The sequence below is a fragment of the Hemitrygon akajei genome, chromosome 21 (assembly GCF_048418815.1).
Source record: "Hemitrygon akajei chromosome 21, sHemAka1.3, whole genome shotgun sequence".
Taxonomy (NCBI): Eukaryota; Metazoa; Chordata; class Chondrichthyes; order Myliobatiformes; family Dasyatidae; genus Hemitrygon; species Hemitrygon akajei.
In genome coordinates this window covers 23,551,611-23,567,223 of record NC_133144.1, presented here as the reverse complement: position 1 = coordinate 23,567,223, position 15,613 = coordinate 23,551,611, and the positions used below count along the sequence as shown (strand labels likewise).

At 40.6% G+C, this 15,613-nt stretch overlaps 1 protein-coding gene across 7 annotated transcripts in view; it reads right to left on the bottom strand.

The window, feature by feature from the left end:
- Positions 1–634: 634 nt before the first annotated feature.
- The window catches only part of LOC140714163 (uncharacterized), a 54,387-nt gene continuing 39,408 nt past the window's right edge, over positions 635–15,613 (bottom strand). For all 7 annotated transcript variants that reach the window (XM_073025020.1, XM_073025019.1, XM_073025022.1 and 4 more), the window contains 7 exons: positions 14,038–14,183; positions 12,853–12,977; positions 10,049–10,107; positions 8,503–8,648; positions 7,065–7,264; positions 6,879–6,968; positions 635–3,034 (listed from right to left, as the gene is read on the bottom strand). In XM_073025020.1, coding sequence (XP_072881121.1) covers positions 3,011–3,034; positions 6,879–6,968; positions 7,065–7,264; positions 8,503–8,648; positions 10,049–10,107; positions 12,853–12,977; positions 14,038–14,183 — 790 coding nt within the window. In that variant the 3' untranslated portion in view covers positions 635–3,010. The remainder of the gene's footprint in view (positions 3,035–6,878; positions 6,969–7,064; positions 7,265–8,502; positions 8,649–10,048; positions 10,108–12,852; positions 12,978–14,037; positions 14,184–15,613) is intronic.

Below are 15,613 nucleotides of genomic sequence, written 5' to 3'. Positions count from 1 at the left end.
CACACAGAGCGCTGGAGGAGCTCAGCAAGTCAGGCAGCATCCACGAAATGAATAAATAGTCGACGTTTCAGGCCGAGACCCTTCTCTGGGACTGGAAAGGAAGGATGCCAGAATAAAAAGTTAGGAGGAGGGGAATGAGGACAGCTGGAAGGTGATAGGTGAAGCCAGGTGGGCAGGAAAGGGAAAGGGCTGGAGAGGAAGGAATCTGATAGGAGAAGAGAGTGGACCATAGGAGAAAGGGAACGAGGAAGGGCACAGGCAGAGGAGATAGTCATGAGAAGACGTGATGCCTGAAGCTGAAGAAAGAACAATGGTTCATGAAAGAATCGTTAGAACATACCTTGAGTCAAAACATGAAAGGTACAGTCTTGAATAGAACCAGGAGTTTGGCTTGTCCTTATCATTCAGGCATAATCTACTGCTATGATGGAGGCCCAACCCAAACTAATTGGTGAGGGTAAACAATATCTGCTCATCATCTTGAGTTGACATATTCCTGACACACTAAAAAGAAGCAGCTATTATCTGATAATTGATGCGCAGTCAACAAACAGGTTGGGTCTGAGATCTTATTTTAAATCAATCACTTCTATTTAAATAAAGCAAAAATACAAGATTCACAATAGACTTAAAATATGGTTCTGATTTGTAAGAAATATTTATTCAATAGTACAATACATTTACAACAAAAATACACTAGCTCATAAAAATAAATCTTTGTTTTCAAACTGACATGTTCAATCCAACGAACTAGTTGATGTTGTTATAAAGAAAACTTGGCACATATTTTTTCTTTATAGTGCTTACCAGTATGAATAGTAGCAATATAATCAAATAAAATTGATTTAATTCAATTTGGCATCAAAAGGTGAGTTTAATTTATGTGACAAATACATTATTCTCACATTTCAGCGTAAAGTTAGGTTAAAATTCACGCCACAGCAAATTCAGAGTACAAATGTAGTCACATTGTTTCCTTGTGAGTGACAGGCTGGAATTTACCTTAACTGAAGCTACCTGAAGTTTACTTGCCTTGACAAGGATTCTCAGAGGGATTTTGAACTAAACACTTAAACTTGTGACCGGATGGAATTAACCTGCCCTGCAAAGATCAATTCAGCCACACTCCTGTTATCAGCCAGCTCAGGCTGGTTCTGTTCCTGAGAACTGTGTGTGACTGTCGGAAGATCTATCTTGTAAAGTGCAGGTTATTGAGATTTTTTTTCAGAGTCTTCAAATATCTTGCTATCACAAAGCTAACTTCAGACTCCTTTAGTAACATGAAGGATCGGTATAAATATTGTAACTGGAGGTGACTAGCTTATATATTCTATTGGTTACAAGTTACTTTCTAACAAATATAAGTTATGATTTAGCTACAACCCTAAACACAGTGATTTCAAATCAATGCAACCTGGAATCCTTCCAAGATTAAAAATGAGATTCAGACTCTTAATGAGATAAGCATTCCAAGAAGAGTTAGGCCTGCCTGCAATATATTTCCACTGAGAACAAATGTCTATATACAATCTTAGATTGAGCCTTCTTGTTGCTGAATGTCAATTAAGCTAGAGTAGCTTAGTAGAAAGATACAAAATAATAAAACTTAGGCATAAGTTAATTTCTTATATGTTAGTACCACCTATAGCATAAACAAATTATTCATTGTAACATAGGAGCAATCTTTCTTAAGTGTTGCAGGTTAACACGATTGACTGTGGTGTTTATGCCTCGTATCATTGGCACAGCCATTCTGGATACTTGAGCCTTGAAGTTCTGCTGTGGCGTGCACTGGAACTCTTCACTGCAGAAGCCAAGTCTCTTGCAGAGGGTCATTGTAGACGGGGAATCTTTGTATCCCTGTGTCCCGAACCTGACTTCTTTAGCAGCTGGCTCACATAATATTGTTTCAGGATGGACATCCTGGAGGTTGTTTTTTGCTACACATATGTTGTACAGTAAGTTGAAACAGGAGGAAGGGCAGATAGAGTATTTGGTAATGCTCCTACAAGAGCTTCTTTGTTTCATATAATGAATTTTCTCATTAAGACCTGTAACTAGAGTGCAAGAGAGAGCAAGAACGCATGCACTTGAGGTAATCTGTGTCTAGTTGCTAATTGATACTAGCAATCCTGTCCCTGAAGATATTAGTTTCATTTTTTTTTTGTTGCTGAGATGTCCATCATTAAGTCTCATAGAAAAAGCAGTGAGTTTAACAGTGAACCCGCATTGCCAGTGTTGTATATAAATATCACCTGTGAGCAAGCATCTAAGAAAACCTGGCTCTACTGATGATCTCAGAAGCCCATTTGTGACAAAGTTACAGGCTTCTGTAAAAATAATGTGTTCTGGAACATCATGGTATATTAAACATGAAATCAGGAAATTCCACTTTTCACCAATGTACACAAACTCAACACTCCCTTCTAACAGTTCATTTTAATACTTGTACTTAATTGTCTTTATTTCTCCCCAGTGGTATCCCAACCATTCTGCCTTCCAGTAAATTAATTGCCAACCTCCAGCATGCATTGCCTTGCACTGCAGTAAAGCAACATTCATTCAGTGCAGGTTTAGTTTTGTGGTGGCTTATGGTATAATATTCGAGATGCATGCAAGAAATTTAGCCTCCACACACCGTGGGTCTGGCATTAGTCGAACTGTGACTTGGGTTGACTTAAATTTTAACACAAAGGTAGTACTTTACCATTTCAAAGCCAGAGCCCTACAAATAAATACAGATTTAAGACAGCTCCATTCAAAAGCAAATTCTGGATAGGGTCCATTCCATATAGATGGAAAATGCATACATCTTCAGGGAACTGAGTGGTGGTCCAATTTATAAATGGCATCTACCTTGATGTGAAAGAGTCAGTGTTATGAAAACACAATTCATTTGGTTACGTGTGGATTCATTTGGCTGTTTCGTTAGATGAACATTGTGATCAATATTCTTCGTATGCAATCTTCATAATCCAAAGCACTTGTCACTGCAGCTCCTGCCGTTTCATCAGTAAAAATTGTACGACTGGCCCTAATGTGGGACAGAAGAGTCAGTGTTACTCTGGAATTTTTAGTATGTTCAAAGCCTGATAGTGATGCAAAAGGTTCTAGACATCTTGAGCAACACACAGAAAATGCTAGAGGAATTCAGAAGCTCAGGCAGCGTAAATTGAGGGAAGTATGTAGTCAGCGTTCTGGGCTAAGGCCCTTCAGTACTCCTGAAGAGTCTAGGTGAAGGTTCTCAGCCTGAAATGTTGACCATTTACACTCAGTAAGCATTTTATTAGGTACACCTGTACACCTGCTCATTAATGCAAGTATCATATCAGCCAATCGTGTGGCAGCAACTCAGTGCATAAACGCATGTAGGCATGGTCAACAGGATCAGTTGTTGTTCAGACCAAACATCAGAATGGGGGAAGAAATGTGATCTAAGTGAATTTGACCATGGAATGATTGTTGATGTCAGACAGGATGGTTGGATTATCTGAGAAATTGCTGATCTCCTGGGATTTTCACACTTAACAGTCTCTAGAGTGGAAAAAGTGAAAAAAAAATCCTACGAGCAGCAGTTCTCTGGGCAAAAATGCCTTGTTAATGAGAGAGGTCAGAGGAAAATGCCTAGACTGGTTTAGATTGGTGGGACAGTGACTCAAATAACTGGTGCACAGAAGAGCATCTCTGAAAGCACAACATATCATCCTTGAAACAATGGGCTACAATGGCAGAAGACTATGCTGGGTTCCACTCCTGTACTGAAAAGACAGGCCACTGGGTGTATTTCCTTCCATAGATGTTGCCTGACCTGCTAAGTTCCTTCAGCACTTTATACCTGTTGCTGGTAAGATACATCCTAAAGGTGTGCATCTCAAAGGTTTTAATAACAAAGCTGGCTGCTCTAAGTAATGACAACTCTGACTTTGATAGAAGAAATAGCAGTATTTGGAAGGATAATTACTCATAATAAATATTTTTGATGTAGTTCCAAGATTATTCTGCCACTAGAAAGGAGAAATGGAAATTGCCTGCAAAGTGTAATCTTACAGAATCAATACTTAGCCAAGCTCTGATTCCAGGGATGATACTGAGTGGATTATGGAAGTGGTTTGAGCCTATGAATTTACTGAAACTGGGTAGCACTTCCTCAACAGAGTGGACATTGAGAGGATGTTTCCTGTAGTGGTCGAATCTAGGACCAATGGCGACAGCCTCCAAAACATGTCTCGTTAGAACATATTAAATAAATTAGGTGCAATTTATTTAGCTGGACTGTGGAACTCATTGCCACAGATGGCTGTGGAGGCCAAGTCATTAGGAGGAAGTTGATTAGTTCTTGATTAGAATGGTGATCAAAGCAGAGGTTTCCAGCCTAGGTTCCATGGACACCTTGCTTAATGGTATTGGTCCTTGGCATAAAAAAGTTTGAATATCCTGTGACAAGGGTTATAGGGAGAAGGCAGGAGAATGGGGTTGAGAGGGATAATAAATTAGCCATGCTGGAATGGCGGAGCAGACTCAGTGGGCTGAATGGCCTAATTCTGCTTGTACGTCTTATGGGATTATGGTCTAATAAGAAGCCCCGCCATGCTTGTAACTGGAGCAAGACTTTGGAAATCCAAGGCGAAAACAAAAAATAGTTCAACCTCATCCATGCATGGAGATAGAGTGAGAGAGACAGAGATAGAATGCAGCTCAACCTGTTGAGTTTTTGCAGCATTTTCAGATTTTGCCTCCACATTGCAGACTGTGCAGTTCTCCAGTTAGAACTGGTATGATATGAAAGCCAGTTGGACTAGATCCAGCACTACTGCAGCTTGATACTTTCTTGTAAGTTAACCCGTAATCTTGGCTACTTATGTATGGGCCACCTCTTGGTTTGTGATCTTAATAAACCTAAATGGGTTTTGAAATACACTATCCCATTGAAAACCTGTGGGAGGAGTATGATGTGACAGAACCAGTTCACACCTGTGGAACAAATCCTGGGAACATAGCACAGGTGACATTAAACATTGCAAATCTTCATGAAGTCTGTGTGCCTGATATAGTAATGAAGTTTTTGTTCTGACATTTATATAGAAGACATTTCAGTCTCAGATAGAAATAGAAGTCATTTTTCCATGATCTATTTAAATCAGGCAGTAATTTCATGAAACATTTTCTAGTCAAAAAATCCATTACTTAATTCAGAAATTTGATTTGTGTCCAATGACAGCACATCACTGTTCAACTGTTCTTGTACCACAGAATCTAATACTAAATAAGTAAATGACTTGTCCCAGTTGAACTTTGAATGAGGGGAGATATGACAGAAATATATAACATTATGAAGGGCATAGATAGGGAAAATGCAAGCAGTCTTTTTCCACTGAGGTTGGGTGAGACTAGAACTAGAGGGCATTGGTTAGGGGTAAAAGGTAAAGTCTTTAAAAGGAACATGAGGGGGAACTTTTTCACTCAGAGGGTTGTGAGAGTGTGGAACGAGCCAGTGGAAGTATGGATGCGGGTTCTGTTTCAACTTTTAAGATAATTTTGGATAAGTACATCGATAGAAAGGTGTGGTTCAGATGCAGGTCGATGGGATTAGGTGGAATGGACTAAAGGATCAAAAGGGCCTTTTTCTGTGCTGTAGTGCTCTAAGACTCTAATTAGTCTGTGGAACTCTCTTTTGCAAAGGGCAGTGGAAAATTGAGTCATTCAGCCCATTCATTCCTTTCCACCCACCTGGTCTGTGTTGACCAAGATACCCACTTAAGGTGGTCACATTTGCCTGCATTAGGCCCATATCCCTCTAAACCTTTCCTATCCATCTACCTGTCCAAATGCCTTTTAAATACTGTATTGTTGATGCAGTCAACCACACAGGTTAGCACTGAGTCGCACAATGCTGATCTTCCCTCTTTGCAATTTTTCCTCTTTCAAATATTTAGCCAGTTCCCCTTCAAAATTCATTATTTGACCGCCTTTGGCCACTGCACTCAAGCAACCATTCTCTCCCTCTCTCTTTTGACGGCGAGTGAGAGCTTGTCAGTGTCCGAGACAGGGTGGGGGGCTTGGAGAATTGATGCAGAAGATTGCAACATCGGAACAGCAAGTTGCTGGTCTCTGCTCTTGTTGTCACAGAAGCAAACTCACTCTCCCTCGATGGAGAGGGAGAGAGGCTGTCTGAGATGCTGGGTTATGAACTGTAGCTTTTGATGATCTCTTTGGGGGATTTTGTTATTGCTTGCTTGGTTGGGGGTGTCGGTGCTTCTGTTGGTGCAAGTGGGGGGAGGGTCAATGCTTCTGCAACCGTTTGTGTGTTGGGAGGGGGAGGGGGGGCTTCAGGGTTCTGATGTTTCTAACATTCATTCTGTCGGGTTTCCTGTATCGTGGATGTCCGTGAAGAGTAAGAATTTCAGGTTGCAAACTGTATACATTCCCTGATAATAAATGTAACCATTTGAACCTTTTGATCCTGTAGATTTCTGTAAATATTTGTCTTTCTAAAGGGTCACTCATGCATAAAGCTAAGAGGACAACATTTGTCAATGGTGACTGAACAAACAAAAGTAAATGTGAAATGATCTGTTCATCTGGTATTCTTTGTTGCTTACATAAATACAAATCTTTGGGTATCACATAGTTATTTTAGTCTTTAAATCAGGGTTTATTTATAATATTTCAGGTCCCTAGTTACCAAATCAGGCTTCTATTTATTTGGTAACAAGGGACCTGCAATATAACTTCAAAACATGTAACAAACAAGCAGCAAACTGAGTTAACAGGAGGTGAACCCCAAAAGTGCCTTTTTTGGATACTAAACTCTGTTGTGCAATTAAGTTATTGTGATTCCTAGTTCAGATTCCTGCATGCTGGGTGCGGTTAGCACTTACCCCAAATATTGGACGGCTCAAGTCCAAATTATCAGGAGATTCCAACTGGAAGGCATTTGCTACTTTGGAACAGAAACCGGTCTTGATGAACTGTAGAAAAACAAGAGGAGACATGTTGAAATTTTTTTGTCCTGTCATTAAAGAAGTGCCCTGATTACAGTTTGCCGTTCTTTTCAGGAAACTTACCAGAACTATAAGCAAGGGGAGTGCAAGGAGAACCAAGCTACACATGACAATGATTGCAATTGCGTAACCTGGGAATGGTCTTCCTGGAGCTGGCTGATTAGCTGTTGCACTGGCTGTGGTTGTAGTTTTGGTTGTCGTACTTGTGGCAGTTGTACTTGAGGTGGTTTTAGTTGTGATAGTTGTACCTGCGGTTGTTGTAGCTGTGAATGAGAAATGTCGTCTTTAATGTATCTTAGTCATACAATGAACAAAGTTCTGTCAAGGTATCAGCTTGTAAGTAGAGAAGTTCCACGATATAAGGAGAATTCTTCTTCAACCTCCCCATGGCTGCACCAAACTTTGCAACCACCCAACTCCTTGTCTGCTGGATGCTAAGTTCCCAAGTGCTGGGTTCAGCAGCGAATGAGGCCTGCGGTCCAAGTCCAGACACCTCTGTGTAATCAGTAGTAAAGACTGTCGATGGCATTTCGGCCATTTTTGCAAAAGGGCTGGAGTTTACAACTAGGGAGCTTTTGTTGCAATGTACACAGTGTTGGTCAAACCATACCTGGAGCACTGTGTATAGCTTTGGTCCCCATACCTATAAAAGGATATAGAATCATTGGCGAGAGTTCAAAAGTGATCCACTAGGATAATTCTTAGGGTGACAGGATTGTCCTATCAAGAGATGCCAAGCTGTTTTGGTCTCTATTCTGTAGTCTTTAGAGGAATGGGACCGGAATGTGTAAAATGCTAAGTGGGCCTGACAGTGTAGATGTTGAGGTGTTTCCACATACAAAGTGACAAATAAGGGTACATGGTTAGAAGCTGAGGGACTGGTCATTTAAAACTGAGATCTGTAGAAATATTTTCTCTCAAAATGCAATGAATCTCTGGAATTCTCTGCCGCTGCGCATGATGATGACCAGATTATCAGATATACAGTATTGAAGGTGAGGATAGGTAAGTACTGAAAGATAGAAGAATTGAGGGTTATGGGGTACTGACACAGACGAGAAGTTGAGGCCAGCAGTAGCTCAGCCATGAATACTTTGAATGGCAGGGCAAGCTAGATGGGCTGAGTAGCTTACTGCCACTCCTAGTGTCGTGTGTTCTTCAGCGCATTTAATGCACAGGTGCTGAGCCCTAGAATGCACTGACACCTGCACTGCAGATGACCCATGGCTTCTTATGAAACTGCTTGCTAAAAGGTCAATGCAACCCAGCCTAGTGATACGCTGACTTTGCACCGCAGATTTTTCTCTCAAAATCAGAATTCCTCTTAGTTTCAAAATCAGTTCAGAAGCGTACAGCAAGCAGCAAATCACTAGCTTCCTCTGTGCGCTCACCCAAATTAGGATTCAGGCCCATCATCTTCTGAAATCATATTTTACTGCCCGACAGATCAATAAAATGCATTCTAGAGATGTTTCATTTTGGAGGATGGACTGTGACATACTTGCGTTGAGAAGGCGTTCTGTATCCAGATTTAGGCCTGCCCTTGTGAATTCTTCCGAGTTACTGGCCAATTGTTGGACTACATTATCTTGTGTTGTTCCATCTTGAATAAAATTGATTTCCAGATTGCTTTGAATGGATCCATTCCTGGACAAATATAAATAGTACAAAAAGTTCAGTTCAAGTACAAGTTCAAGTTTATCGTCATTCAACCATAAGGATGTTTGCAGCTAAGTGAAACAACGTTCCTTGGGGACAATAGTATAGCACGTAAGACATAGATCACATACAGCACATAAAATATTAATGGATAATAAAAAGAACTGTAGGCTATACATGATTTGATGAAAATTTATTTGATATCGTGATTATTTGTCTCGCTACGTCCTAATGGGTAATGGGGGAAAACAAGATCTGCATACTGATGTCTCAGTCTTTTATGACTCCATTCCAATATTAGTACCTGCCTCTCACCCCACCCACAATGTCTTCCAAAGAGCATTCACCTCATCTCACCTCACCACGGCTATTCCACCATTTCTCTACTATTTATCTCTTATTTTTACTCAGTTAAAAAGTTCCCCGTTCCCTCCCTCTTCTGCCAGTGTTCATAACTTCTTATTTCATTCACTCAAAGGGTGAGTCTGCCTATAGCTGACCTGCAGAAGGTGGTGGTGAGCTGCCTTCTGCTGGAGTTGAGATGAAGATTTTCATTCCCCCATGTTTCAGAGTGTGAGGTCAGCCTAGCCTCATGATTCTGATAGTATTCAGTTGCCTTGGAAAATTGTTTGGCTGTATAAATCAACTTAAAACACGTCAAGTGCATTGCCAGTGGAATTTTGGACGGGGTTAGAAGAATAAACGAGGTGAGGAGAGAAGAGTAAATTTTTCCGCCTAGATAGAAAATAACCAGGATAACCAGCCATCAGTATAAAATGGGTGAAAAGGAACCTGATGGGGAATTGAGATGAAATGTCTTAACACAAAGTGGGAGAGTATGCAGTTTGCTCTCTCAGGGAGTGACTGGGGTGATAAGTTTTGATGTATTAAGAGAAACTGAACAAACCTTTGAAGGAGAAGCAAGTAGAAAGCTACCTTGATAGATTAAGACAAGACAGGATATGGCTCAGATGGAGCAACATGGACGTGTTGGGTACTTTGCCTGCTTCTGTTTTGTATGTCTGTGCTCTTACGTAAGGCCCTGTCCCCTAAACAGTCTTCCTGGAAATTTTCATCTGTGTTGGTCAAAGTACAAAGTGTTTTTTGTTACTGCAATAATATTTCTGGAAGCAGATGAAAATTCACCTTTGAAACAAAGTGTAGAGGACAGAAACAGTAGCAGGGAAGAGTTTTCTTGGTAGGTTGATGAAGAAATCATCAACAATGGTCCCACACTTCCCCACTAATACCCTGGGTTTACACAACTCTACTCTGCTAAACACAGAGTGCCTTTAAGATAAAAAGGATAACTTCATAACCATAATGAATTGCACAAGATTTTGAAGCATAATTTTTCTCTCTGAGTGATGGATGAGAATGGTACTTACGCAAATCCTAGAATTACGACGTCAACGTAATTGGAGTTGTTTCTAAAGATACTGTTCACCTAAAGCACAGAACAAAAGTGGGAGATATTTTAGCATAGCCAGAGCAGTGAATCAGCCTGACATTTTTCTAAATCTACAAGTGAGGTGATGTTTGCTCCCACCTTTTCCTCTGAATTTGTAAAATTCTGTGCTCTTACACCACAGAATGAAGCAAGTACTGCTTAGTTTGTGCATCCAAAGGAAAAACTGAATCTCCTAGGGTTTCATTAACTTCCATTTGCGGCAATCTGCCTCAGTATCGAAGGTCCCAATGCAAAACTTTGAATGATGTGAAGGCACATGAGGGTTTCTGAGAAATTTTAACACTCAGGAAGTCCAGATGGAGTTCACAACACTACCTCATTAGTCAAGAAGGCTGCGAGGCGACCACACTTTCTGAGAAGATTGAGGTATGTATGGCTCTCTGTCTCTATTCTAACAAATTCTTATAGGTGAACCATCAAGTGTGCTTTGTCTGGCTGCATCAATATGCACTGTGGAAGCTGCAAGGCATTGGACCACGAGATTCCACAGAAGATAATATAAACCATTGAGAGAATCATCCAAGGTCTCCCTCCCCTCATTTGTGACGTTTACCGGGAGCATTAAATACAATGAGCCCAAGGCATCCTTACCATCCATCCCATAATTTCTTTGACTCGCTACCATCAGCAAGGAAGTACAGGAGCATCAGGACTAGGACTGCCAGAAGTTGTTCCAACTTCTTCCATCAGGCTGTGAGACTAATGAATATTCTGTTGCACCAAGGTCTTGCCACTTGGACAATGAGCTGTCTACTATTTTCTGTTTACCTGTGCTGTTTACTACATGCACTTTGAATTATATTTTATTAGCTTATTATTTGTAGTAATATTTTACTTTATATGCTGTGTATGATATATGTTTTGTGGGTGTACTGTGGTCCGGAGGAACGTCTTTTTGTTTGTTTTTATATATGTACTGTCAAATAACAATAAACTTCAACTTGAACTTTATGGGATACAAAGCTAGGGGAAGGAAGGAGCACCTTACACCTCCTCTGGAGGAGACATACCCCCCCCACCCCCACCACCCGTCACAATGTACTGCAATGGAGTAAAATTCTGCATTTTGTTGTTTCTTTCCCCTTTTATACTACATTGATGTATTAATCTATAGCATGGTCTTTCTGGATGGCATGCAAACAAATGCTCTTCACTGTATCTCAATACACATGACAATAATAAAGAAAATACCAGCTGGAACAGACTCAAAGATTAAATCATGCACCTTCACTATTTATCGGAGTTTTATGTAAAGGGGTTGGATTTTAATTTGGGCAAAGCCCTTAATCATAGAATCTATAATCCATGGCATTCCCCAAATTAAGGTAACAATAAATCAAGTAACCATGCAATAAAGAGCATCTCCCAATGCAAAACACGTTGAAGCTTGAAGTCAGCTCCATCAAAGGGTCTAGCCTCCGTAGTATCCAGAACATCTTCAAGGAGCAGTACCTCAAAAAAGGCAGCGTCCATCATTAGGGACCCCCACCACCCTGCACATGCCCTCTTCTCATTGTTACCATCAGGAAGGAGGTACAGAAGCCTGAAGGCACATATTCAACAATTCAGGAACCACTTCTTCCCCTCTGCCATCCTGATTTCTGAATGGACATTGAGCCTATGAACACTACCTCACTACATTTTTTTTTGCACTGCTTATTTAATTTAACAATCATAATTATTTAACTTAAACCATAACTCACAGGTTTTTTTTCTCTCTATTATCATGCATTACATTGTCCTGCAAAGTTAACAAAGTTAACAAGTTTCATGACATATGCTGGTGTTATTAAATCTAATTCTGGATGAGATACTGTAACAGAAGACTAAGCCAGGTTCCACTCCTGTCCCTAATGAAATGACCACTAGATGTATGTTTCTCTTGTGAATGCATTTTGCCTGGTGTTATGTGCCTGTGATGCTGCTGCAGGTGAGTTTTCAATTGCACCTGTGCGTACATGGGCATATCACAATAAACTCAAATTTAACTGTGACAATTGCTGATAGCTTCCATGAGTGCTTCTTTGTGGAGCTCATCTCACAATTTGTGAGTATTGTCATCTCAGGCTAATATTCTTGTTCACACTGGGAATGAGCCTCTGGGTATGTACAGAGCCTGTTTTCACAGATTGCCCAAATAGCAGACCAAGCGTGATTGCCCTTAAAATCATCACTTCTGCTTTGCCTCCACCCGCTCCCCTCATCCTGCCGTTTCACATCATTTTACACCCAACTGTTGTGAAGGATGAACTGTGCAGAGCTTCCATAATATTCCCTGATCTATCTCTCAGGCATCTGAGAACTCCTGCTCACATGGACGTTGGCACTTGCAGGAGAAGAAAGTTGGACCATTAAAGGTCAAAGTATCTGTGTGATTAACATGCAAAATGTTACATATGCAAATTGACCTCAATCCAACCAAATTTCAGAAATGTTGCACCCTGTGTCTATGTTACCATGCCATACATTTGCAGATACAACAAAGACCTAACGTCTTCATCTCTCATTCAATAAAATAGGTGAAAATAAATAGAAAATCACAGGGCATCTGCTTATTTCACCTACAGTGCCTGACTCAAGGCTACATTGAAGTTTTGGTCATTGCTAGGTATATAATAAGACAACTTAATTCAGCTTTACTTCAAGCTGTAAGAAGTGTACTAGTTAAAGAAAGTCAGATATTATCTTCACACAGCATCTCCATTTAAATGGAGTACGTACCACTCTTGTAATTCTGGTGCTGACATTTTGGAACTTGGGGGATGCTCTGTCGTTGAGTTCATCTGTAAACTCCTCATTTGTAAAGTGAAGTTGAATTAGAAACTTCTCAACAGAAAGACGCGCACCTGCAGGAAGAGGGACAACGGTTTGTCAAGCCTTGATGTTCTTTATTCTTTGTGATCAGCTTCTGCATTAAATTGGCAATTAGATATAAACACTTCATGTCGGAAGAGTTCATTGCCTGAAAATATGTATTAGCCACCAATATTTTATTTTCCAATTGGATTTCTTCTCCTGTGAACATTTCATCCATTTCCCAATGGCTAGTAAGTTTCCTACAGTGGGCAAATCAGGGAACAGACTGCACAGCTTCAGAATAGAAGGATGTGACTTTATAACAGAGAAGAGGAGGAAGTTCCTCAGCCGCAGTGTGGTGAATCTGTAGAATTCATTGCCAAGGATAGCTGTGGAGGTCAGGTCATTGGGTATATTTAAAGCGACGATTGAGAGGTTTTTGATTAGTAAGGGTGCCAAAGATTATGAGGATAAGGCAGGAGAAAGGTAATCAATCAGGTATAATGGAATGCTGGAGCAGTCTTGATGGGCTGAATGGCTGGATTCTGTTTCCATGTCTTATGAAAAGTTACGTGTGGCACGACCTATGATTTATGTTTGATATCAAAATAGTAAACCGGATAGAAGCAGATAGGAGAAGCAGAATCCTGTAAGATTCTGCTCTGAGGGGGAGCTTCCTCCACAGAGTTAACTATCAGTTACAGCCTGTCACCTTTTACTTTGCATCATATGACGAGGACTTCTAACATTACAAATTACAGTATTGAGGGAGTGTAAATGTAAAAGGCAAAGCTGGGATAAAAAGTAGTGTGGAGGAAATGCACGCAGGTCCTAAGTATATAAAATACAAAAACTTCATAAAAACGTAAGCATTATGAACACTTATTGGCGAATGTCATATCTAGGTCAAGTCTACAGTGTAACTTACCACAGAGAGGTTTGGTGTGATTGTGCGATATTCACAAGGTTTCTATTTTATAGGAATAGAAATTGAGCATACAGGACATGTAGCTGGGGTTTGACTATGTAACTACAATCTGGCAGGCCAATTACAGAAAGAGTGATGCCATGAACCATGGAATAAAATGTCAAACGCAACTGGAGACTTACCGTTTACATCTACACTAGATCTGATGATGTCGAAGCCTGAAGTTCCAATATTTTTAATAAGTAAATTAAGCAGCTGTTGTGTGTTCTCAGGTTTCTCAGTGGTGATCTGGACATTTGCATTCACCTTCACCATTGATGTAACATTGCTGAAATAGAAACAAGACCAGAAGTTGGTCACTGAGTCGAGTCCTCATAGAGTTATAAAGCACAGAAGGAGCCCCTTCAACCTATCTAGTTCATGCCGACCTGCTTTGTGCCTACCAGCACCTGGACCATATCGCTCCATACTCAGCTCATTGATGCACTTATTTAGACTTCCCTTAAATGATTCAATTAAACCACATTTACCACCCCTGCTGGCAACCAGTACCACACTTGCACCACCTTCTGAGGGAGAAGTTCCACCTCAGGTTCCCTTCAGTATTTTACCTCTCACACAAAACCTATAGTATGACCTCTACTTCTATTCTCACCCAACCTCAGAGGGAATAGCCTGTGTGTATTTACCCCTGTAAATTTCTATACCTCTATTTAATCTCCTCTTAATCTCCTATGCTCCAGGGAATAAAGTCCTGACATATTCAACCTTTCCCTACAACTCAGGTCCTCAAATGCTGGTAACATCTGTGTAAGTTTTCTCAGCACTCTATCAAGCTAATCAGTACTTTTCCTGTGGAGAAGTAACCAGAACTGCATACAATACTCAAAATTCAGCTTTAATAGCATCTTATATACCTTCAACATAATATGCCAATTCTTGTACTAATACACAAATGAGAAAACATCGGCAGATGCCGGAAACACAAACAGGAGAAAATGCCCGTACTCGATGCCCTGATTTATGAAGACCAATGTGCCAGAAGATCTCTTTACGACCCTGTCTACTTGTGATGCTACTTTGAATGAATTATAGATCTGCATTCCCAAATCCCTTTGTTCAGTGCCGTACCATTCATTCTGTACGTCCTTTCCTGGAATGTTCTGTTAAAGTGCAACACCTCATATTTGCCCGCATTAAATCCCATCTGCCAATTTGCTCCAGATCTATGTCCTCACTCTTAGAGTCATCTGTAGATTTGTTGATCCTGTTTACCAGATTATCATCCAAATCATTAATACACAGTAGATGTGTGGTGAACTACATATACCTGTCTGGACATGCCCCCTGCTGACTGCTCCTGTGGCCCCTCCCACTGACCGTGGCTCCTCCCACAGACCCCGGCATAAAGGCGATTGAGGCCTGAGCCCGGCCCTCAGTCTCCAGGATGTAGTATGGTGGTCAACTACTGCTTGTTCTTTCTTCCAGTCAATAAAAGCCGATATCTCACCTTCATGTCTCAGAGTGAGTTATTGATGGTGCATCAAGATGATAAACAACAATGGACCCAGCATCAATCCCTGTGGCACACCACTAGTCACTAGCTGTTTCCATCAGCATTGCTTGTATCTACAAAGCTTTGTTTCTATATAATGTTGTATGTATTTTTGTGCAGTGAGGAACTTTGGTTCAATCTTGATACCTTGCTGTACATTGGTTATCCTGGGTTCCTGCATTCAGCATGGAAACCAACCCTTC